The following is a 25274-nucleotide window of genomic DNA, read 5'->3' on the forward strand; positions in this document are numbered from 1 at the left end:
GGTGACACAGCCGTTGGCGCACGCTCGGGCTGTCGCTCTGCCCTATCGCCATGCTCGCCATGTGTCGAGGTCTGAGAGGGTGTTTCGGTCGCGCTCTCTTTCCTCTCTCTTCTTGGAGTATCTTGTCGAAGCTTTAGTTAGTAACCGTTGATCGCGTCGGTTGTCTGTGGCGTACGCGCTCTTTTAACGCGACAGCGTTAAGGAGCTCGTGTCGCAGAAAAGCCGGTGTCGTCGGTGTCGGCGTCGGTGTCGGCGTTGGCCGTGAGCGATAAATACCAGGAGGCGCTTCATAAATAAAAAAACAACTTTTCCTCTGCCGAAGAAGACGTGGGGCCGGCGTCTCCTTTGCTGGATTGGGTGACACGCTCCACGCACTTTCATGACGCGCGCTTTCGTGACACGCGAGCGTAGAATGTATTCTTTCGATCGTGTATATTGCAAAAGCAGCTGCAAAAAAAGGAATTATTATAATTCTGCTGGAATTAGCTGTTAGAATAGTGGGCCGAATCCGATGCCCACGTTACCTAAAAAAAATCTGCAGCTGCTTATGCAACACATAATAAACGGACACACTGACGCGTTTTATACAGCAGTAGCCTGAGCGCAGGCATTAGTAAAGCCCATGTGCAATGAACAGCTGACTTTCTGACCCATAATTTTGAACACACACATCTCACAATTAATGCAAACATTACACGCGCTGCCTATAAGCCAAACCTCGGCGACACGTCGGCTGTCTGTCATGTAAACGGGGGCCTGAACCTTCATCAAGTGAACTAGTTTTCACGTTTTGTTCAAGCCTCCTTCGATTTCTTTATGAGAAAAATAAACTTGATTTGATTTGATTTGAAGTACGTCGTTTCATTCCACAAAATTGGGTCTGTAAGCTTGTGCATTCTCCGTGTTTTCAACCTATAAATCTCGGCATAATATCTGTACATTCATTCATTCATTCTGTGCTTTATTTTGCACAACAAGGTCTCGTATACAAGGCCAAAGGCACATGTGCTCTGCATGATGGGACCCCAGCACCGGAATGCACAGACTCGGAGCATGCAGCAACGGAAACGAAAACATACACTATCGTTACATACAGAAAACAGTTTTATGCAAAGTAAACAACGGAATAAGGTGCAAACATTTGCAATCATAAAGGAAAATTCGTACAAATAAGGAAACCTCAGTATCGCAAAATATTCTGTATACACAACCTATTATTCATTAGGACTGGAAAGAAGGTAAGCTTTAGGATTCTTTTTTAAAAAGTTCAGGGGCACGCATTTCTGAATAATTTCTATGGCCTGTGTATGCCTGTTGAGAACACTGAGAATTAGGTATGAAAGCATTTGGGTTCCGTAGTTGGTCCGCAGAAGTGGAATTCTGTAATGGTCGTGTCTTAATTTGTAAGACACATTACTGCTTGAGTGCAATTAAATGTATTTGGAAGGATTGAGCTTGATCTCGTTAAGGACGTAAGAGAGCAACTTCAACTCATATAATTGATTCACTTAATATATACATATATACATATACATATATGCTCAGCTCAGAGAAAACTCTGATATACGCAGGTCAGCTATACTTAAAATTTGGAGGACGCTTGATCTACGTTTTTAAGAGTGGAACGTGGAAGCATTCAACCATATTCCCCTGCGGAAACCCCCTTAGCCACCGTGACAATCATTAGTCGATGTATTGATCTAATTTGACATGGTCTTTGCTTAGGAAGTACAGAAGGGTGGTGAAAGGGGGCAAGATGGGGGGAAAATCATTCACAAAGATCCCTGACTGCTTCTCCCACTTCTCGGCAGCTGCAGGTCATGTGACCGTAATGTTTACCGGGAAACGCTGGCGGCGATCGCTATGCTCGAAGGTGAGCTTTCTGACAGAAACGCTGCTTACATAACATAATTGTGTTTTCTCGTATATTCAAATTACAATCCGACGCTACCATATCGGTATGTTGTGTACGAGTTGCATTTTACGATTTTTGTGACGTACTTTAGTTTAAGAAAATAGATTAGTTCGGTAACTTCCTAGCGATACATGGAGCGTCTGAGTGGTTGGGCGCGCGTATTTCGAAATGGTTTTCGCCGAAACTACGCCAACATCGGATTTTCGGCGACCCGGGGCCCTTAACGCTATCGCGCTAAAAGAATAACATGATAGTCAATGATTTCACTACAAGAATGTGGAACTCAATACTCTAAGAGTTGCAGCCCATGTGTTTGCTTTGCACACAACGCCCCGAGGGTAGCCAAATAGGCGCGCATGCAACTCCTAAAACACTAAATTTTTTACACTCTGTTCACTCACCGTGTAATTCATTTCTGCTTCTGGAAATGCCTTACTTTTTAGCTTTAAGTGCTCCTGCTGTATTATGTACAGAAAAGCAGTCGTTTCATCTGAAAGTAGAAGACATCGCATTTCATGAGCATGTTTGAACGAATGAATACGCTTTCTTTCAATTGTTTCATTGAAGCCAAAAGCAAACAATCATACATATATATATAAATATATATATATATATATATATGAAAGTACAACTGCGCGGTCGGTTCCGAATGGCTTATTTGCCCAACAGTTGCGGTCGGGGAGCCCCTCCCCCCCCCCACCCCCTTGAAGTAGGTTGGTCCACCAATCGAAATTGTTCAGCACATAAACCATTGATAACCACAAAGTTGTGCTTCTTATGTATCTAAATACGCTCATAAACATAGAGCTTCGCACAACTGCCATGTCTGCAGATGAGTACGCATTTGGGCTGGTTTGTTCATTATTACGAGCAGTAAACAGCGCTACACAACATGACGAAGATAGAGACACAGGCCGCAGCGTTGACTAACAACCAAGTGTCTTTATTCTTTGAGTCAGCATGTATATACTCTACCGCTATCTCAAAGTACAGAATCAACATAATTCAGCATGCGCAGGGGCAATAAATTGCAATGAATGCGATAGGAAGGCTATCTACTTCGGAAGGAGAGAAAGGGAGGGAAGCCTTACAATGCTTCGCCACTGTTCTGAATGTGGAAAGCTTGCGAAATAAGACGAGCGCGGTCATCACGGTATCTTGACAAATAGCTCACATCTTTCGGCCTGCAGCCGCATTATTGCGATGCAGCGGTAATTGACGATTTCCAGCTTGTTCTTGAACTTTCTTTGAGTGTTCGTGCATCCGGTCATTGATGCACCACCCCGTATGACCGATATAGAAACGCTTGCGTGAAAGAGGATTCTTATAAACCACGCAGCCACAACAGTCAATCACAAACCTCTGCCTGCACTGCTTTTTGCAACTTTTTTGGTTGTTCTCGGTCACCCGGTGGACTTGATGGCGCAGGCTACCTAACTTATTTCTGGCAGTGAACAGCAACCGAACGCCTGCCCTGCTGACAACCTTTTTGAGATTATGCACAACTTGGTGCACATATGCGATAGCCGCAACTATTTGCCGTGAGCGAGTCTCAGATTGAGCAGCTGCCGATTGTGTTCTTTTAAGGCTTGTCGCGAGGCTTTGATTGATGCTAGTTAAGTGATGGTCGCAGGTTTCCCTTTACCGCTTTGAACTAGCATCCCTGAAAGCCAGGGCAGATGTGATAGTTCACGAAACCGCGTCCAGTCGGCTAAATCTACATTCAACCGGGGAACGTGTGTAAAGCCCTCAGCTTGTTTTGTAAGGCTTAGAACAATGGGGAAGTGATAACTTCCATAAGGGTTATTAATCACATCCAAGGCCAGATATGGTAGGATTGTACTGGACACTATGCTTAGGTCTATTAAAGAAAAGGTTTTGTGTGCAGGGCTATAGAATGTTTTTTTTTTCTGGTTAAGGAAGCAGGCATTTGAATAGGATAGGATGTTTTCGATTAGCTGTCCTCTGGCACCACAGCGACGTCTCCCCACAAAGTGTCCTGTGCGTTTAGATCTCAGACAACTATGTACGGCGCCAGAAGGTCGTCTATGTAGTTCTGAAATTCGGCTTGAGTAAGATGATAATTAGGATAGATGTAAGCAGAGCTGATAGTGACTACCTTGTCAAACAACATCCATCCGACAGCAACTGCCTCTAGGGGCGTACGAAGTTTTAATCCCCGGCAGGCAACACCTCTGTCGACCATGATAGCCACACCACCGGGTGACACGACAGTGTCATCGCGGTGTTTGCGAAAAAATAGCATGTTGTGGGACAAAATTTGTTTCCGTAGGCTTTAAATATGTCTCCTGAGCACACATCACCTATGAATTATGCTCATATAGGAGCTCTTTGATGTCATCAAAGTTGTGGAGGAGACCTCTGACATTCTAGTGTAATATTTGTATTTCCAGGTTGAACGTGGTTTTTTGTGCTATGTGTTTAAGAAAAGACAGCTTACAGAGCCCTTTACAGGCCCCGTCATGCTATGTTTCTCATTTTTGGAACGGTCGAGGAATTCTCGCTGCTCCTTAGGCGCTGTCGGTGCCGTCTGGCTGGGAGATGTGTCCATCGCCTCTTGCGGGATGCTGGACACCCGCTCTTGTGAGCGGTTTATTCGCGATGTAGGCCTCGTCTCGGGTGGCGAGACCCTTGAAGCCACCAGTCTGGAGATTGATGACCCCTTCTTCTGAGATGGCGGAGCAGTGCTAGCTGCGTATGGCGTCACCACCGGCTCACTAAGCGTGGGCCAGACGGCAGCTGGACGCCGCTGTGACGCTGCCCACTGACGCGCTACTTCGTCAAACATGGTATTAGACAGGAAGGACACCCGCCTTCATGCATCTTTAAATGAAATGTTTTCTTTGACTTTAACTGTAACTATTTCCTTCTCTTTCTTCCACGATGGTCAGGACAGTGAGTAGGCGGCATGCTCGCCATCACAGTTCATGCGGGGCAGTTTGTTCTCACAGGATTGCGATGGATGTTCGTGGCCACATTTTGCACAGGTGAGGTGGTCACAACAGTTCTGTGAACTATGGCCTAGAAAATCGAAAATAAGACAGAAGGGAGGAGAAGACAGGAAAGATTAAATGTGAGAAAGAAAGACGAAGATTAGAGAGGAGGAGAGGAAAAGCCAACTATCGATTTCCCCTGGATGAGTCAGTCCGGGGGGGGGGGGGGGGTCTACGTGAAGCCGAGGCCAAAGGGGCGTGTTGCCTCCGCCGAGGGGCCTTAAAGGCCCAAGCACTCAGCATCGCCTCAACACCCAGCATCCCCCTTTCCCCGGACACTGCTAAGCCACGCAAGGTTATACGCGGGAGGGTCCAGCCCTCGTGTGCTCGGGTACGTGGTGTCGCAGCGCACCAAATGCCTGCTGACGCAGATGTCCTTGTGGGGAAGTATACTGGTATCTCTTCACATAATGTGCAAATGTTTGCACATACAAGGGTTATTACCACAATGTGCAAACTTGAAATGAGTGCACAGATCATATCAGGATATTAATTTCCTCTTTATTAGCCTTGTTAGGAATGACCTGCCGAGGTGACGACATGCAAAGTTTTGCCAGCCAGCTGCGGCAGCGTCGTCAACATTTTCTAGGAAGCCACCGTCTTTCTCCAGCCGAAAGGCGCCACTAGGTCTACTGTGTGAGGAGGAAAATACGCCGCGTCAGCGACTCCGTCGCGGGAAGGCCGAGATGAGTACGACGAACCAGGCTTTGTTACTGAACTCGCCACTGCCGACCTGGTCTGCCGTGAGCGGGGGAGTTCCCGAGGGAAGGTATTTGGCGGCACCTCCCCACGTGCCTTTCAAGACGTAAGCCCCGAGTTCTGCAAAGCCTGTCTCACCTCGGTGGGAGTTGTGAAACCAGTGCCGAAGTGTGTGTGTAAGCCCTGCCGCTCAAAGGCGGTTCGGCTGCGATGGCTGGTCGAACGTTTTTCTCTCACCTAGCGATCTAGGGAGCACGGAGTGTTTATAAGCAGCTGTTTGTCGCTGCTAGGGGGTGCTCGTGAGCTGTGTGCTCTGTGATCGTGCTCGTGAGCAGTGTGCTTGTGCTCGAGAAGCAATGTGCTCGGAGCTTCGTGCTCGCATGTTGTATGCTTCGTCTTGCGTGCTCCATTTGTGAGTCACGCTAGTGCGTCGAATGTATTAGTTGTTTGAATGTAAATATCTGTAAATAAAACCTGCTCGCCTTGTCCTGTGCCCCCAAGTTCCTCCCTACGACCTACAACCCCTTACAACTGGTGGCAGCGGCGAGATCGTCCGACAACTCTTACAGCCTACTGTGATGTTTCAACGGAGAAGCACATTTGGCTGGTTATGTGAGGCAACCATTAATTTTCTGCATCATGTATAACACAGCCAATGCAGTTTTTGAAAAGTAGGCGAGTCGGTATTGATTCATGGAAACGGATAACGGTAACGAGTCTCACTTCGGCTGAAGAATATTACCATCAAATATAACGTGAAAGTAGGGGTTGTTTTGACGCCGCAAATCTAAACGAATTTGCTCAGCAGTAAGAGCACGTGCCCGCACCAGTGCATGCGAACAAGGCGTTTGCAAAGTCAGGCTCCACATGCATTTCTTGCCTTGTAAGAATTGCGGGTGGCACACCATGTTTAACCATTTCCTGAAGTCGAGTAAATGTAGGCCAAAGTGAGCGATGTATAAATATACAACTCAGGGAGCATGCCAGCTCATCGAAAAGAGCAGTGCATACCCTACTTGACCTTGAACTGCAAAAGTCGCGTATGCACACCTATTTTTAGTGGGGATGAAGTGCTTTTCCAACACGAACGGCCGCGAGCTAGGTCAGGCGTACCGACATAAAGAAAAAAAAGGGGACCCATGCGTCAGTCAGACGTTGGTATCACATTTAAAAAGTGAAGTAACCTTGTAGAAAATGGCTAGGCACGTGCGTAATTTTGGACAGGTGATTTTGAACTTGTGCTTCGATTCGTACCTGATGTCAATATATTAGTTTTCTTATACTTTTTAATCATTGCTAACATCGCGGTTTGTTTCGTTTTTCTGTCTTCATGTCATGTGAGGAATGGGCTCACGTGGTCTTGTTCGTAATTAAACAACCTTTTTCTATGAATAATTGAATTCTAAGGTTTTATGTGCCAAAACCACGATTTGGTTATGAGACACGCCGTAGCGGGGGACTACAGATTACTTTTGACCACCAGGAGGTCCTGAACGTGTCCCCATGAAACAGGCACACTGGAGTTTTTGCATTTCGCTGCCATCGAAATGCGGCCGCCCCGGCCGGGAATCCACCCCGCGACCTCGTGCTTGCCACCGCGGCAGGTTCTTTCTGTGAATAAAATGTGAAGGACGCTTCATCTTCGCCTTTTTGAGCGGAACGCCATAGTATTCAAAAGATCACTGACTGCTTGTCACGCTTCCCGGCAACCGGAGATTTCTTGCGGATGCCTAAAGCCCCTTAAACTTCGTAAAGTAGTGTCACGCTTTGAAGAATGCCGCCTCCTCCTCACGCGCTCTGGCCGAGGCCGACGCCGCGTCGCTATTGGCCTAATAGCATCACGTGGGCTCTCGCGCAGTGCATCAGCGCCATTTTTGCTCGAGAAGCGTCTGCGGAGTGTCAAGGAGCGCGTATTGGCGCCGTTGCTACGCTCGAGCAGTGTAGGCGGCGCCACGGTCGAGGAGGGAGCGTGAAAGAGAGGAGGAACGAGAAGGAGTGAAGGCGGAGGAGGAGAGTGACAGTACCTTAAGGGGCTTTACGGATGCCCGGAGAAGAGTGCCATCTGGATGGTCTTGTTGCAGGGAACCGAGCGAGCCACACCACGTTACGAATGGTAGAAATGCTGGAAAGGGGCCTTTTGTTTGAGTGTTTGAGTTTTCCGGTATATTCAAAATACAGCCCGACGCTTTCATATCTCTAGGTTGTATTTACGTCGTATTTTACAATTTTTCTGGCGCGTTCTACTCTGATGAATTCAATTTGTTCAGTAACGCATCTGTGCCACGCAGAGGGTCTGCGCGTTTGTGGTTCGGAAGGATTTTTCGCGAGACAATATCTGGCGCCGACACCGGATATCTTGCGACACGGGGCCCTTAACACTAGTGCGTTAAAATGTAGTTCAAGTAAGCGCTAAACTTTTGTGGTTCTTTCTTTTGTTTTCGTTGCTCGCACTACTAACCGTACGTAACCATGCGGTTAGGGGTTGTTTTGCGGAGGACAGTAGAGGTGTTTGCTCACGAAAGAAAAAGTTGGGTGGCAAAATTTCTTGTTTTACTCCACGATACCTTTTATTATAACCATTATTGGTAAAAATGGGTCATCATAATCATCATCAGCCTGGTTACGCCTACTGCAGGGCAAAGGCCTCTCCCATACTTCTCCAACTACACCGGTCATGTACTAATTGTGGCCATGTTGTCCCTGCAAACTTCTTAATCTCATCCGCCCACCTAACTTTTTTGCCGCCCCCTGCTACGCTTCCCTTCCCTTGGAATCCAGTCCGTAACCCTTCAAGACCATCGGTTATCTTCCCTCCTCATTACATGTCCTGCCCATGCCCATTTCTTTTCCTTGATTTCAACTAAGATGTCATTAACTCGCGTTTGTTCCCTCACCCAATCTGCGTCGTCCTCAATTTAAGTAGAACCCTTTTCGTAATCCTCCAGGTTTCTGCCCCGTACGTGAGTACTGGTAAGACACAGCTGTTATACACTTTTCTCTTGAGGGATAATGGCAACCTGCTGTTCATGATCTGAGAATGCCTGCCAAACGCACACCATCCCATTCTTATTCTTCTGATTATTTCAGTTTCATGATTCGGATCTGCGGTCACTACGTGTCCTGAGTAGATGTATTCGCTTACCACTTTCACTGCCTCGCTACCCAGCGTAAACTGCTTTTCTCTTCCAAGACTGTTATACATTACTTTAGTTTTCTGCAGATTAATTTATTGACCAACCCTTCTGCTTTGCCTCTCCAGGTCAGTGAGCATACATTGCAATTGGTCCCCTGGGTTACTAAGCAAGGCAATATCATCAGCGAATCGCAATATACTGAGGTATTCGCCCTTAACTCTTATCCCCAATTGTTCCCAATCCAGGTCTCTTAATACCTCCGGTAAACATGCTCTGAATATCATTGGAGAGATCGTATCTCCCTGCCTGACGCCTTTCTTCATCGGGATTTTGTTGCTTTCTTTATGGAGGACTATGGTGGCTGTGGAGCCGCTATAGATATCTTTCAGTATTTTTACATACGGCTCGTCTACACCCTGATTCCGTAATGCATCCATGACTGAGGTTTCAACTGAATCAAACGCTTTCTCGTAATCAATGAAAACTATATTTAAGGGTTGGTTATGTTCCGCACATTTCTCTACCACCTGATTGAGTATGAATATAGGCTATTGTTGAGCAGCCTTTACGGAATCCTGCCTGGTCCTTTGGTTGACAGAAGTCTAAGGTGTTCCTTATTCTATTTGCGATTACCTTAGTAAATACTGTGTAGGCAACGGACAGTTAGCTGATTGGTCCATAATTTTTCAAGTCTTTGGCGTCCCGTTTCTAATGGATTAGGATTATGTTAGCGTTCTTCCAAGATTCCGGTACGCTCGAAGTCATGAGGCATTGCGTATACAGGGTGGCCAGTTTTTCTAGAACAATCTGCTTGCTATCCAACAAATCTGCTGTTACCTGATCCTCACCAGCAGCCTTCCCCTTTTGCATAGCTCCCAAAGCTTTCTTTACTTCTTCCGACGTTACTTGTGGGATTTCCAATTCCTTTAGACTATTCTCTCTTCGATTATCGTCGTGGGTGCCATTGGTACTGTATAAATCTCTATAGAACTCATCTGCCACTTCAACTATTTCATCCATATTAGTAATGATATTGTCGGCATTGTCTCTTAACGCATACATCTGATTCTTGCCTATTCTCAGTTTCTTCTTCACTGCTTTTAGGCTTCCTTTGTTCCTGAGTACATGTTCAATTCTATCCATATTATACTTCCTTATGTCAGCTGTCTTACGCTTGTTGATTAACTTCGAAAGTTCTGCCAGTTGTATTCTAGCTGTAAGGTTAGAGGCTTTCATACATTGGTGTTTCTTGATCAGATCTTTCGTCTCCTGCGATAGTTTACTGGTATCCTGCCTAACGGAGTTACCCCCGACTTCTATTGCGCACTCCTTAAGGATGCCCATAAGATTGTCGTTCATATCTTCATCACGAAAGTCCTATTCCTGAGTCAAGGCCGAATAACTGGCTTCTTATGTACCAGTTTCTTCCGTTGCCTCGTCAAGTTTAGGCTAGTTCGAGTTCTTGCCATCCTATGGTCACTACAGCGCACCTCGCCGAGATCGTCCACATCTTGTATTATGCCAGGGTTAGCGCAGAGTATAAAGTCTATTTCATTTCTAGTCTCGTCATTCGGGCTCCTCCACGTCCACTTTCGGCTATATCCCGCTTTCGGAAGAAGGTATTCATTATCCGCATATTATTCTGTTCTGCAAAGTCTAATAATAACTCTCCCCTGCTCCTCCTAGAGCATATGCCATATTCCCCCACTGACTTGTCTCCAGCCTACTTCTTGCCTACCGTGGCATTGAAGTCGCCCATCAGTATAGCGTATTTTGTTTTGACTTTACCCATCGCCGAGTCCAGGTCTTCATAGAAGCTTTCGACTTCCTGGTCATCATGACTGAATGTAGGGGCGTAGACCTGTTCGTCCTTCGATTTGTACATCTTATTAGGTTCACAACAAGACCTGCCACCCTCTCGTTAATGCTATAGAATTCCCGTATGTTACCAGTTATATCCTTATTAATCAGGAATCCTACTCCTAGTCCTAGTGTCTTCGCTAAGCCACGGCAGCACAGGGCGTGCCCGCTTTTTAGCACTGGATATGCTTCTTTTGTCCTCCTAACTTCACGGAACCCTATTATATCCCATTTAGTGCCCTATAATTCCTCGCCTCACTAGATAACGTTCTAGCTGGGATGAGAATATCAGCAGTGTTAACGATGAAGATAGCTTGGGGCCTGCGATGTTCCAGAAGCTTTTAAGAATAGACGCAACAATTAACTCCCAAAAGAAAAGGAAGAAAGTTTTGGCTTGCACCAATCTCGTAAACAATATGCAAAGCCGAAGTAAACGTAAAATCAAGTTCTATAAATGGTATACAAATGCCAATAATATATGAAAAACATTGAAGGCATGAATCAGCCGATCAAGAATGACATCAAATTTGAGTGAAACTTGCATACAGACTGGAGCTCTAAGTAATACGCTTCAGCTCTTGAAACAATGTGTCAAGTCTTTTCAGTGGTTCTGATATTTTCAAGTTTTCTGCACATCAAATGTATTTTTGCGTGGTCAAAAGATATACCCGTAACTGCACAGCGTATATTATACATCATATCTCCCTCTCCGTTATTTTCTACCCTTTTCCCCTGTGTAGGGTTGACCTCCCTACATATGCGAAAATGTTTGCCTATAAATATACAAATAGGCGAGTATTTTTAATACGCGGCGTGGGTTTAGGCATATCTGGCCTAAACAAAGGCTTGCTGAATTCTGTTACTAAATAAGAGCTTATGGAGTAAGGGGTTAAAATTGAATGAGAAGCCTGGGATTTCTTGTTCAACCCTGTGTTCACACAGCCTGGGTTCATTCCCGTAACCCTGGATTCGTGCAGACGGTTCACGCCATGGTTGGACCATTCGCATAACTTATGAATATTTGTGGGAGAATGGCATAAATTTGTTGCACAATTATTGATGGGGCTTGTTACTTGTGTTTCAAGTAACGTTTTGTTAAAATGTTACTTGTGTTTCACGTAGCAAGTAGTTAAAGAAAGGCGTTGTGGAAGCGCACGTTCGTCATTTCTATCGCACCTACGCCTGTTTGCAAGCCAGCGTGATCAAATGCGTCCGCTTATTAACCAGAAGCGCTTCGTCATTTCTACGGCGCTGCAGTTTCACCGAGCGTGTGTTCGTGTGTCTTTCCTATTGCGCGTCTCATGCAGAAACGCTATGAACTTGTTCCACGTCAATGCCAAATCGGCATGTTGCTGAAGAGCTTTCACAATCGTCTGCGGTCAGTAAGCTGCACTGCAGATTACTTCCTACACTCAGAATGTCCCAATGGATTTATATGCGAAAGTCGCAGTGGTCTGGGCTAGACTTACAATTCACTGACGTTGTGCTAATTTTCTCTGAAAATCACTACGGGTGCCTTGGCACGAAAATGAAACAGAAATACCGTTACCACGTCGTTAATTTGAAACGTCTTACTCACCACCTTACGATTATCGGGTTTTCATATACCCTCATGGCGACAGAGAGAACACAATTTATGACCGCAGAGCATCAAATGCCGCGGACGCGACTTCAGGGCGGCTGTGTTGCAACTTGCAAGGTGCAACCAGTGAAAACACGCCAGCCAGTGCAGCTAGGGGACGAATGGAGCTAGGGAAGCTTCCTGCGTAGTACCTAGGCAAAGGCGGTTCTTTAGGGAGCAAAAGAGCCCGGAGGCGACATGCCGCCGTGGTTCACGTTTTGCCGAGTGGTGTCGCCTCAGTCGCGGGCCTGCCGCCCTGGAAAATAAGTCACGCGCGCACGACCGAAACGAAAATGCGAAGAGCAGGGCATAGCCGTAAGGGCAAAGGAGGGCGCAGCAGGCAGGAAGAAGGATGGCGAAGGGTGAAAGGAGAGGGACATGACGTCACCGCGGTTTTTGTTCAGCTTGTGATTTAATTCGGCGCGGGCGGCACTCAGGGGTGGAACTGGCGCTCATTGTAGGTCTCACGAAATTGCTAAGTGAGAGGTCAGTGAGAGGAACACGGCCAATGAGAGGAATGCATAGCTTCCCGCCTACTGGCGCTGCCTGAGTGAGATGCCGCGTCCCCTTCCACCCGCACTGGCCTCCTCTCCACCCATCTCTCCTCCTTTGCCGCACACAAGCAGACAGACGGGTTTTCGTTCAAACCTTTCGTTCTCATGCTCGCTTGTTAATAAATCACCAGGCTCGCCCGAAGGGCGTCGCATTGGCAGCGGTAGCAAGGTGCAACGTTGCGCCTGGATTCCTCAGACGATACTCAAAGCGTACGCGGGTGCAAAAGGCAACCCTGGCAGCTACGAAGCGTCTCACAACGCTACTGTAAAGCCCCTTAAACTTCGTAAAGTAATGCCACGCTTTGAAGAATGCCACTTCCTCCTCGCGCGCTCTGAACGAGGCCGCCGCCGCGTCGCTATTGGCCTAATAGCATCACGTGGGCCGTCGCGCCTTGCTTCAGCGCCATTTTTGCTCGAGAAGCGTCCGGAGTGGCGAGGAGCGCATGTTGGCGCCGTTGCTAGGCTCGAGCAGTGTAGGTGGCGCCACGGTCGAGCAGGGAGCGTGAAAGAGGGGAGAAACGAGGAGGAGTGAAGGCGGAGGAGGAGAGTGTCACTACTTCGCGAGGTTTAAGGGGCCTTACGCTGGTGCGATGAAGAGCGCCGCCAGCGGGGTGTTGCAGGCCACGTACATTCTTTCTGCGCTACGCGGTACGGGAAGACTGGGACCCTTCACGTGCGCACGGCACGTGAGGTTTGCGTAATTGCGTGACAACCTGGTCACGTGTACTACACGGCCTGTTGCGGCCACGCTGGTGACTTACCGAAAAACGATTCAGGCGTGAAGGTAGTACCGAGGTGATACTCCGTCATAATTGTCGAAATAATCTCAACGGGAGTGTAGAGCCTTAGCGAGAGGCTGGCGGAATCGCTCGCCGTGGCGGGAAAGGCTAAGCACAGCGGCTTGGTGGTGCTGCTATCGTCGCTGCCGTTCACGAGCTCCTGGCACTTAAGAGCCACGGCGTCTGCGTCTTTCAGGGTGACCACTGCTGACTCGAGTGTATTTGTCGCGTTATCTTCAGACAGAAGACCTAAACAGAGGGAGCGAAGGAAGCGGTAATTAAAAATAGTAAGAGGCATATCGCTTGGGGTGTTTTTCGTGAGGTGGCAAGGATAAATTACGTAGTTTCACGCATCAATACGTCTAGGGTCACCTAGATTTTAAAAAGAACATCAAATTGTGGCGGCTTTACGTGCGAAACCACGATTTGATTATGATAATGAGGAATTTGGCTTTCTGGGGCGAAAGGCCCAACTATGGCCAAATAGCGCCATGCCGGTGCTAATTAGTTGGCAGTGGAGCAATGAATTACATAAAGTAGATGTGACGTCGCTGATGATGTCTGGAATTTTATGGCGCAAGGGTCAATAATGGCCCAAACGTGCCGGCTTGGCTGTAAAGGGGCGTAAAACAGTCTCACTAAAGTGAGCAAAATGCATCTGTAATAAAATTATGGCAATGATTAAGGCAATTAAAAAATTAAATTATGGGGCTTTAGCCAAAACCACGATCTGAGTATGAGGCACGCCGTAGTGGGGCCAAGCCAATAGATTCAAGCACGAAAATATCAAAATTCTGGTGTTTAGTTACTTGAACTAAACGTTTATGGGTGTAAAATGCAAGTCTCTCAGTATATAAGATAAACACAAACGTGGCGCTAGCATGTTTCGCGCTTTAAACGCCGTATCAGTCTCACTTTCCCAAAATACACTATACTCGCGGACTTTTCTTGGCTATAATACGAAGGCTACGAAAACTAAGCGCGCCTCTTTCACCGCTGCTGGATGTAGTCCCGCAGTTTTCCTCCCATTTTCTTACTTGGGAAATAGAAAACAATATCCTTTTTGTTTTTACAGCACCTAATTTGAAACGATACGTAACATTCACCGGTCCGCCATTGGTATTTTATTGTATTTCTAGTTTGCTCTAGCAAGTTTTTGCACACCCGCAACCGTCGCACTCTTTGCACATTCATCAAACGCGAAATGGTGCCCACCTCTTCTAGTTATTTTTTGCCGCTTGCTGTCCCGCCATTCAACTTCGCTGAGAGGCTGTTGACCAACTTTAGCAACAAAATACTGTTGAAACGCACAAAAAAATGGCTGTGGCTTAGCTAAGGTTAAGCCCAGGATGCGAAGCACACTAGCCTTTATTTTAACGCGACAGCGTTAAGGAGCTCGTGTCGCAGAAAAGCCGGTGTCGTCGGCGTCGGCTCAGGCGTGCGTCGCTTGCTCAGGCGCACATTTCGTTGTCGCGCCGAACGCTGCGTTGCTCGACGCTCACCGCGTCCGATGCGGGGCGCGTAGTCGCTGCGCCGTAGCAAAGCCACCTAGAAACAGTCTCTGTTGCACGCCGCAACCTTCGCTTCCCATTCCAACGAGCAGCTCTGTCTCCAGGGCCGGTATTTTGTAGCGATGCCTTTTCTGATTCTATGCTTTTTCAGGCTTTTCGCTCTTGGCCAGTGGTCAGAGCGACGGCCTGCCCACATTATCAACGGGATCAGGCGGCCGTGTGTGGTGGATGATAAGAAAAGCATGGAATAAGGCATAAGGCATCGCTACAAAATAGCGGCCCAGGAGGCATCTCACCTCGTGAGTGTCTAGCAGAGGCAAGCGCAGCTGCTTATATACCGCCGCGAGCGACAGCGCGAGTTGGAGCCCCGTTTCTCCTCTGTCGTGACGTCACGGTGTCACGTGGTCAGCCTTGAAGGCGACGCCGCGAGCGACGGCGCGAGTTGGAGCCCCGTTTCTCCTCTGTCGTGACGCCACGGTGTCACGTGGTATTGAAGGCGACACCGCCGCGCCTGAGGAGCTGGGTTGAGCTCCAGTAATATGCTTCGCATAAAAAAGCATTTGCAGCGACTGAGCGGAAACAAGCGAACCTATCTGGAAATCGCAACCTTCGGCATGTAGAAACGAGTGAGCGAGCTGACTGCTACGCCGGCTGTGCCGACGCCAGCGTCGGTTGCGCGTCCGAGTCCTAAGCGACGCCGTACGTGTGCTTCGGAGCTCCGACGCGGGCTGCGATGCTCGCTGTTCAGAACTTGGTGCATATCGGATGTGAATAAACGTTTATTCACGCCGAGCTCATTGTATCTGCCTTCACTAAAGAGGTTGTGCAAGGTTGGCGAAACCGGAACCGGTGCCGCGCGCGTCTGGACTACATTGCGTACGAATACAGACATGTGCAGAAGCTCCGTAGCTTTCGCTTCATAGCGAAGTTGTCCACGAGTGGTCATGCAATTGGTCGTTGTGAGCCATGCTAGGCGATTATGGTCAGCACTTGGTCCGAATTGCGGCCCGTGCTTCCGCAGTTGTAAACTTAAGATCTTGTTATTTTAATTGGGCTTCCACAAATCAATGAATGTTGGAAACTGTAAACGGATTTTCTTTTCCCCAGCAAGCAGACTTTTTTCTGGTGCTGCTTGTTTACAATGCCACGAGTTCATGTTCTACGCGCAATGACTATGCAATGGCCATCCGTCGACTTCTCTGGAGTTTAGCCTATGGTGACAGAAAAAGGCATCAACCTGAAGTCTGCAAGCCAACTTCCTCTGACGCCGCCCATCTAGATTTATAGGTTTCAAGACAGACATGCAACGCTCACTCATGGCAAGTCGGGGCGCGCCGATACTACTGCGCTGTCATCTACAGCGTGGACGGATCATGACTGAAGTCAAAAACAAGGACGACATCACACGGGCCACTGCAATAAACGTTAAAAAAAAATGGCTGTGGCTTAGGTAAGGTTAAGCCCAGGATGCGAAGCATACTAGCCTTTATTTTAGTTGTTGAACCACTGTTTAGCCTGGTGAACTGCTGTTGCTTGGCTATATTTGGTTCGGCTAGACGAAGAAACAACTCATGCATTACTTCTTCGCCTTCAAGAGTGGAACGCGACAGCGTTCCCGTCGACCCGCCAAGGGGTGTAAGACAATGGGCTACAGGGCAGCGACTACGCGTCCCGCATTGGACGCGGTGAGCGTCGAGCAAAGCAGCGTTCGGCGCGGCAACGAAATGTGCGCCTGAGCAAGAGACGCACGCCTTAGAAACAGCGCGTTTCTAAGGCAACACCGCATTCACTAGAGGCGCTTTTGTACCGCTTTGAAGCGTTGTACTCGTGGCTCAGTGGTAGCGTCTCCGTCCCACACTCCGGAGACCCTGGTTCGATTCCCACCCAGCCCGTCTTGCAAGAGTTGAGCCAAAGCCACTTCTCCTCTGTCGTGACGTCACGGTGTCACGTGATTTCATGGTCACCGCCGCGCCTGAGGAGCTGGGTTGAGCCCTCGTAATATGCTTCGCATAAAAGAACAAATGTTTTAGCGTGACCCAGGAGATGTCCTCCTTTCTGTTGCATTCAGCCCGATTTGTCATCGCTCTACGTAAGCATATTCAGAGCCAGTCCGTTTTGTTCCTGCATGGTTTGGTGAAAGCCAGTGATTCTGGTCTGGTGGTCGCGTCCAGCACGCGCAGCTCTTGCACGCGGGTGCCCGTTAGGGTTAGGAAACGAAACGCCCGTGCGCCACTCACCGCGCGCTGAGTTCCCCAACAGTCGGCTCAGGACGGCGGCCATCAGCTCGTCGTTGTAGTCGCTCTTTGGCGCGTACACAATGTGCGACACCCGGGGCGGGACAAAGGCCCAGCGCGCTTCCACCTCGCCCGAGTCGCTGCCGAGTCGCCTGGCCGGCTCCCGCAAGCCCCCCAGGAAGTAAAAGAGGCCCGCCACGGCCGAAAGCTCGATCGCCGTGGCGATGTAGTGGCGACGTACGGCCTGCACGTACAGCGTCCGCCACAGGAAGATCGCCACGTTGCGCGCCATCGAACAGGAGCGTCCGTCGTTCCAGCGGACCTTCTGCGGACACGCTGCTGTAGGTGACGACGAAGGTCGGCGCTCGACCAGGTCGCAGGAGGGCGATGCCCTGGAAGGAACGTGTGGAAAAGGGCCCTTCTATATGTAGCTGCGATGATGTGCGTGAGCAGGTCGACACATGACAGTCTATTTACTGAAGGCGGGTAGTATAGTATGGCGCGCCGTGATTGCAATCAACCGCTGTGAGTCTCTGCTGTCCCAATGAACGCCAGAATTTCCAGCATTCTACTTTTTTTTTACTTGTAGCATTCTTTCTTTTTTATTGCGAAAGCTATACTGCTCGAAATTTCCGCTCTTGGCCGTCGTCCCGGAGAATCCACCATTGATCTTTAGCGTGACCTATGTGTGACGTCATACCAGCTGTGGAAAAGCGCCCCCCCCCCCATCACTCGGCTCGTCGCAGTCGTCCCAGCGAATGCTCCGCGTATGTCAGATGATGTGTATAAGGTGAAGCTGCAACGATGTGCAGCAGCTACGAAGCGGCGGCGTGCGGAAGAAACGGATGAAGAGCGGGAACAACGTTTAGCTAAACGGCGTGCATATTACGCAGCCAGGCGAATGCGTTCAACATCTCTTGATCTGGGTGCATCTACAAGAATCATGCATGCTCTCAATGCTGACGCGACTTTGGCGACACCCGATCGTCGGACAGCAAGCCTTATGGATGCTTTAAATGGCGACGAGACTGCATCTACACGTTCGATGAGCAGTATGGAACTATACAACTTGAACAGAAGATTGCTTTCGCAATCCACTAGGCTTAGCCAAGCTAAGCCTCTGCCAATTTTTTGCCTCCAGTTTGCTTAGCTCTGGGTCAGTATTACAGCTGTAGATGGCCGCGTTTTGGCCCTACGTTTGGGCGGCTGCCTAGGAGTGATGCTCAGGTCAGGCCCGATCGCTTAACACCGACAAGCCCGTCCTGCCCAGGCCGCCATTTTTTTTAGACATTGCGGCTTGAGAGATGAAGAAAATTTGCTCAAGATGTTTTATTTTAGTGCGCCAGGGATGGGCAAAAATACTTTGCAATTGTGTCACGATACAGGTACAAGTTACTGAGGCGGTAAGTATTTGAGATACAGATACAAGACACAAGCGCATTAATTGTACCCGATACGATACCGGCCGTATGTATCTTGAGATATTTCAATACACTGGTAAGTTTCTCATTATATTGCTCAAATGTAGAGGTCAGTGCAAGTCGACAGGTGTTTGCTTCCAATGTTCCTACCAACCAGCATAGACATCTTCCCTTTAAAGTTTTCTTTACTGACACGTAAAAGGTTTGCTCGACGTAGTATATCGTAGTATAGTAGTAAAGTAGTAGTAAAGTAGCATATCACATTTCCGCAACAGTCTATGAGGAAGGCCGGACGCTCAGCAGATCGGCACTAACACTCTGCGTTAATCGGCGATATTTTTCGTGCCACCTTTGTCGACGGGTACGATGCACAGCTTCGTGATCTATTCGCGAAGCTGGTCAGTGGTTCATACTGCTGTGTTTCCTTTTGCATAATCTGGCAATTTTGTCACATTAACGTTTCAATGCATAATCTGCATATCACGCACTGAATAAGTTGCGCGTGTTCTATGTACATAATTTTTATAAACAGGGCATCGCCTTATGTGAATTTCGTTTACGGGCCTCAGTACAAAACGTCAGTAAGTGTAATTAAGAGTGTAAATATATTTGACGACTTTGTCACACCGGAAGGAGGTTGGTGACACGCGTCCCCACACAGTCTCTGAAGGTACGCTCGCGTCATCGTCACTGTCACAATCAATTTGACAACTGTAATGAATAATCATCTAATGTAATAATCATCTTGACAATGAACGAGAGATCGATGTCACAACTGTTAGCAAAAACACACTGCGCTTCGTTTTTATGACGCATTCATGATATCATCTGTTCTGCGTGGACGTTTGTCTGAAACCTAATATGCATTTCATCACGGACATTTCATTTCATGCATACAACCCTGCAATTCTCTGTATTTTCTGTATTTTCTTTTATTTTTTCCCTACAGAGAATATGTGAAATAGTAGCCCGTGCCTGAAATTTTGATATTGAAATGTATGCTGTTTTGTTTTTAACGCTTCTTGTGCTCATATTATGTTTGAAATGTCAGTCACTGGTTTATCCTACTGTATACTTTGTAAAGGGGTCCGAACCTCTGTCAAGTGAATTCACTTTTACTTTTTAGTTCGGACTTTCCCCCATTCAATATGGAAATCAATTCAATTCAATTCAGTTCAATTCAACGTCATGATTGATGAGTAATTTTCAAAGTGCATGTAAGTTTAGGTGTCGATTTCAAGATGGAACAGCATGACCCGCTGATGATTGCCTTGCAAAATGCGCATCTTCGCTTCACCTTTTATCCGTCGGACGAAGATGTGGTCGATCACGTAACAGACGACAATTTTTCCATCCAAGTAACATGCCGAGTATCATCGAAGCTCCCAGCTCTTTAGTTGGGGACAACTCGCGCTCGCAATAAAACGTCCAAATGTGATATAAAACCAACCAGTCAATATTACCGCAACGCATACGCGTCGAGAGAGGCGATGGCAAATGTAAGACAAAGAAACAGCACAGTGGATATTGGGACGACGGGGAGGAAGCCATTAACCTATATGGAACACACATAACAAAAAGCAAATTAAAAGGAATGGTTTGTGACAATTCAAAGCGCTGAGAACTACTGCACGACCCATGTAACGGTTTCAGATTCGCCAAAAAGGGCGTTAAAGGATAAATTTTGCCGATGGCGACTATATTCGTGGACATAGCGCAGGAACTATTCATTTCGTTCTGTTGTAATAAGACTTGTTGCGAAGAAACAAATGGAGTGCGCGGAATCCAAGACAAGGACGTAGTAAGGGACAGGGACAAGCACTAACTTTCAACTAACTTTATTCTTCGTCGCTCGGGTGCACCTATATGTCGAGATATCTTTATAAAGGCAAATAAAGATGTAGGTACTCTGCCGAATGCATTGCGTGTGAAAGACTACCGGAAACAAGTAAATGAACCTGTCTTGGAAAATGGCAAATTACAGCTAGAATTATAATAGCTAGCACACTGGCAGTAGAGCGGAATGGAGCCCCGCGTTCCCTCGTACCCCTTCTGACGATGCGCACTAAATGTGGCAGCAGCCATATTGTTCCGGCTCTTTTTATCGAGGCAGTTTCTGATGGGGAACTGCTGACTAAATTTTGTTCAGCTGCGGTGGAATAATGTGTCAAATAGCGTTTTTTTTCTTTCATTTTAGGCCGCACAACTTCAAACAGTACGTCGACGCCGATGGGAGATTCGCGACGGGGACAGCCGGGCGACCGCGGTGAGCAAATGAGTACAATCAAATATTTCTCTCTTTTCAGCGCCTGCGTTTGCGGCTTGGAACTCTAATCCTGTGTGCGTATTCAGCAGTGACTAGATCAGCACTCGTACAGTGCAACCAAGGCACTCGAATTCTGCAGCGATATGCAGAAACGTTCCAGACAGTGCTTCCACAGTTTCCAAAGGGCTGCATGTAAAACGGTTCGCTGCAAAAGGAAGGCGTTCGTGCTCAAAATATACTTCTCGAAGCTGGTTTTAAGGGTAAAGTTTCTAGAGAATGGTATGCTTACGAGTGCCGGCTTGACTTACATTCTGCAGCGTGCCAAACGAGGCACTACTGCCGGCGCTTCCGATGCCGTAATGTTAAACCCCATCTGGTTAATGCGCTGAGGTGGTAGAGCCTCACTCAGCCACCGATCTGACGAACGGAAAGGTGAAGCATCTCCGCGACGCGAGAAAACTTCTGCGATACTGCGGGCGCAATCGACGGGTTTCGCCGCTAGTATGGATGGATGGATAGATGTTATGAGCATCCCCTTTGGAACGGGGCGGTGGGTTGCGCCACCAAGCTCTTGCTACTATGCTGCCTAATATCCTACCTAGGTTAAAGAATGAAAAAAGAAGAGAAAAAGAAACACTATGAACTACCACGTCCAAATTTTCTGATCCCCTATTGCGAACTGTGTTTTTGTGCGTCTCCATCTTTTGTCGTTTCCCTACTTTTCTTCCACCAATCCTCCAATCGCCTCTTACTAATGTCTACTGCGGACCTGTTTGCTTTACTACTGCTCCCGCTGAACCCAAGGGCTTCAAGGAGGCCAGTGGTGCCTAAATCGACCGCTGGGTAGACGTCTTCACATTCTAATAAAATATGCTCCGTCGTTTCCCTAGCTTTACCGCAGCAAGCACATGTTTCTTCTTCCTTCTTATATCTCGCTTTATAGGTGCGTGTTCTAAGGCATCCCGATCTCGCTTCGAAAAGTAATGAGCTTCCCTTTGAGTTATCATAAATGGTTTCTTTCCTGATTTCGTTTTTTTCCTCTTAAGTAGTTACTCATGGCAGGTTTCTTTTCCATTGGCGCCACCCATGAGATTAATTCAGCTTCTCTCACTTTCTGCTTGACCTTCTTTGTTGCTGTGTTGCCCACCCCACAGGCCGCATACTTGCTGGTAAGTTTTCTAGTTCTTTTCCTCCACTGTGAATCAATGTTTTGCCTGTACAGATACCTGAACACTCCCAGTGATGTGCGCTGGGCAACGCCATCTGGTGGTGTTACGGCGAACCGAGCTTTGCGTCACCTGACCGAACGCTCCTCACTCATTGGTGGAAGTGCCGTGGCGTGCGCGTTCACTAATGTCAGCACCTTCTGGTACCTCCCTCACCTGTCTCACCTATCGCGCTTCGGATGGTGCCAACGGCGAGAAATCGAGCAACGAGCTAAGACACGTCATGGAGAGTTTTAGGTTACGTGACGTAAAACGCACCCAAGCATTGGGGAACGCAAACGCCATTGTGGGCCCTTCGCGCTCTTTTGTGCTCGCGACGGTTTCTCTCGCACGCCCGGTGGTTTGCATCCCCTACCGCTTGGGGGCAGTTTGTGTTCCCTAACCTATAACTCCGTAATGAAATTTTTAGTTTAACGTTAACGTATTAGCGGCGATAAGGGAAGTAGCGCTACCGTTCCGCAGGTGAACTTTGCAAAACCAAGTTTTAGTATAGCGTGACAGCGTATTTTACGTGCAAGACGCCATTTAACTAGTGTTTTAGATTGGGTAATGCAAGCCACACCAAAGCGTTGGCGGACGCAAACAGCCGGGTGTACAAAGATCCCAAATAACGCTTAAGGGCCCACAATGAAGTTTGCGTCCCCCAACGCTTAGGTGCGGCTTGCGTTCCCCAATCATAAGCTCGTTAACTACGCTTTAAATTTCTCAATTGCTTAGTGCACATAAGAAATTTCATCTATTCCACAAACGTTGCGTGCGCGTCAGGAAAGTGGGATATACAGCGCAATGACAGCTGGGAACGCGTCCTCCATGGCCTCTGAGATCACCCGATCTCAGAGGCCATATGCTGTCGCGCCCAGGTCGTGGCTTCGCCGTTAGGAGGTGCTGCCATTTCGGAAATTTTAGGGAGCCTACGTGCCAGCACAGCGCTTGTATGTAGGCTACCTAAGAAATTTCTCCCGTTAGGGCTCGCTGCGTTCGGAATGAGAAGCTAACTCGAAAGCTACGCAAGGTTATCCATAATACGCTATCGCCGAAGAGGCCTGAGATTGAGCGAAAGCACTTCACACAGCCATTCACTACGAGCAGAGTTAATTCTGCAAAAACAACGGCAAATTCAGTTCGAAGTGGGCAGCCCGGACCACCGCCATGTCTTCCGTAAACTGTGTACTCCACGCGAAGACGGTAGCGCTAAATGTGAGGAGTAGCGTGCGTACGTTGAACGAGACGGCTCATTTAAGGTTCTACGCATGCGCATTCTGGTCCCGCTGTTACGCTGAAGAAGCTAAACTAAACCTGTCTAATATTGCGGCAGTACGTAAGAAGCCCATTTGAATACCATTCCAAAAATTTGTACAAGTGCGATTATAGAATCTTGTATGCGTTGCATGCAGGAAAAAAATGACAACGGACGCACTGCTTGTGGTTTTAGGGGTTAATTTCTATTGCATTTTATGAATAATTAGAATCATATGTGTTCATATACTATGTGTGAATAATATATGTAAGTAATGCATAATAATGTGTGTACTTATATTTGTACCTCCTGCTCTTTTCTTTCTGCGAAAATAAATTAGTACCGCTACTAAGTTCTATTATTTTCGGCTGCCCAATTTCTCGCCAGTCTCCCGAAGGGGGTGTGCGCCATTTGTACCTAAGCCTCTGCATTTACATTTTCGAAACACATAACAGGCATTGTAGATATTTCAAACATATTTCAATGCCATCAGAATCGAGAATGTTACATATAAACGAAGATGTTGGGGTAGCGAAAGCGCTGTTGGCGGAAGCGCTGTCTATGGCCATGTAGGCGAGCTCCACAGATATGTGCCGGTATGTTTCTTTCCGTATTAATTTCCATGCCGTGGCACGACAAAGGAGACGTTACAGACCCGTGCGGAGGCCTTGTCTCGCCACGCAGAAAGAGCGTGGGGGCTGAATAAATTTCAAATCTGCCAACTTACGACGGTTTTTTGAAGACGTGGTGAGGAAGTGGTCCGGTGGGTCTCTCTTCGTTCTTGTTCTTGTTCTCGTGCCCAAACACTGGCTTATGCCCACTACGGGGGACTGGCCAAGAAGCACGTAGTTTGAAGTGTCTTTTTCATTAGGATTGTAACATTTCGTAGTTTCTACTGTAACCTCACGTGTCGATGTTTCGAGATGCCAATAAGAAATTTTTAGTCCGCACGGTGAGAATTGAATCGGGTAATGTTAATGCAACACGGTCGTATGCGTAATCAGGATATCGCGGTTCGGTAATACCCCAGGACGAGAGGCATCAAAAAAAAAGGACATTTAGAGCAGCCCTGCAGGTAGAGAGACATCTGGATGGAAACAACTTTATTCTGAATCCGGCAAATTTGACGACCCGGGCTCAGTAGAGAGACATCACGAAGGGCAAGTCGCTCGCCGCTGCCGACGCTATACGTCACCGCAGTGGGTCTCCTCAGTCATCGAGGCAGATGCGCTGCATGTTTGCCCGTGCGCATATCACACCATGCTTGTTAACTTAAATGGTCACCATTTTATGTCGATGAGGAAAGCAAGTGTGAATACCCGCCCTAAAGCGGACCGCTTTGGGCAGGGTGCCGGTGGCGAAAGTGATAATAACGGATCGCTTTTTTCCGAAAGGCCGAGCGTCAATAATCGGTAGTTCAGGATTGAAGGGAACAAGTCCTTTCAAGATTTCACCGTGCGATTCGCCATCACTGTGGGCCATGTGAATGGCGCCCCTCACGGCATCATCCGGCGGAGCGAGGTAGGCGCTGACATCAGTTGAACTCGTGCCGATGCGAATTGACGCGATTTGGGCATAAGGCCGAGATCGAACCTCCTCTCGAGTGATGAACGCGTGGAAGCATTGTTTGTTGGATGCAGCCGCACCTGGTCCTGGGAGAGCGCTTCCTGAAGGGGGATTTTCTTCACATCGCTTATTGCTGTGAAAGGCGTGCGAGGGGTCTCCTTGGTCACGTCCAAACCGCCGCGTGGTTGGATTATACGATTTTGAGGTCTCCGCACGGGAATTGCGGGGTAGGCGAGC

The 25274-nt window shown here is 47.8% G+C and overlaps 1 protein-coding gene across 1 annotated transcript in view; it reads right to left on the reverse strand.

Annotated features, from left to right (window-relative positions):
* LOC135899525 (phospholipid-transporting ATPase ABCA3-like) overlaps positions 1-24255 on the reverse strand; it is a 138310-nt gene extending 114055 nt beyond the window's left edge. The window contains exons 1-4 of the mRNA XM_065428809.1: positions 24199-24255; positions 17325-17713; positions 13559-13825; positions 2317-2405 (exon numbers count right to left, since the gene is read on the reverse strand). Coding sequence (XP_065284881.1) covers positions 2317-2405; positions 13559-13825; positions 17325-17613 — 645 coding nt within the window. The 5' untranslated portion in view covers positions 17614-17713; positions 24199-24255. The remainder of the gene's footprint in view (positions 1-2316; positions 2406-13558; positions 13826-17324; positions 17714-24198) is intronic.
* Between the last annotated feature and the right edge of the window lie 1019 nt (positions 24256-25274).

Source organism: Dermacentor albipictus, chromosome 10 (assembly GCF_038994185.2).
Source record: "Dermacentor albipictus isolate Rhodes 1998 colony chromosome 10, USDA_Dalb.pri_finalv2, whole genome shotgun sequence".
NCBI classification, from domain to species: domain Eukaryota; kingdom Metazoa; phylum Arthropoda; class Arachnida; order Ixodida; family Ixodidae; genus Dermacentor; species Dermacentor albipictus.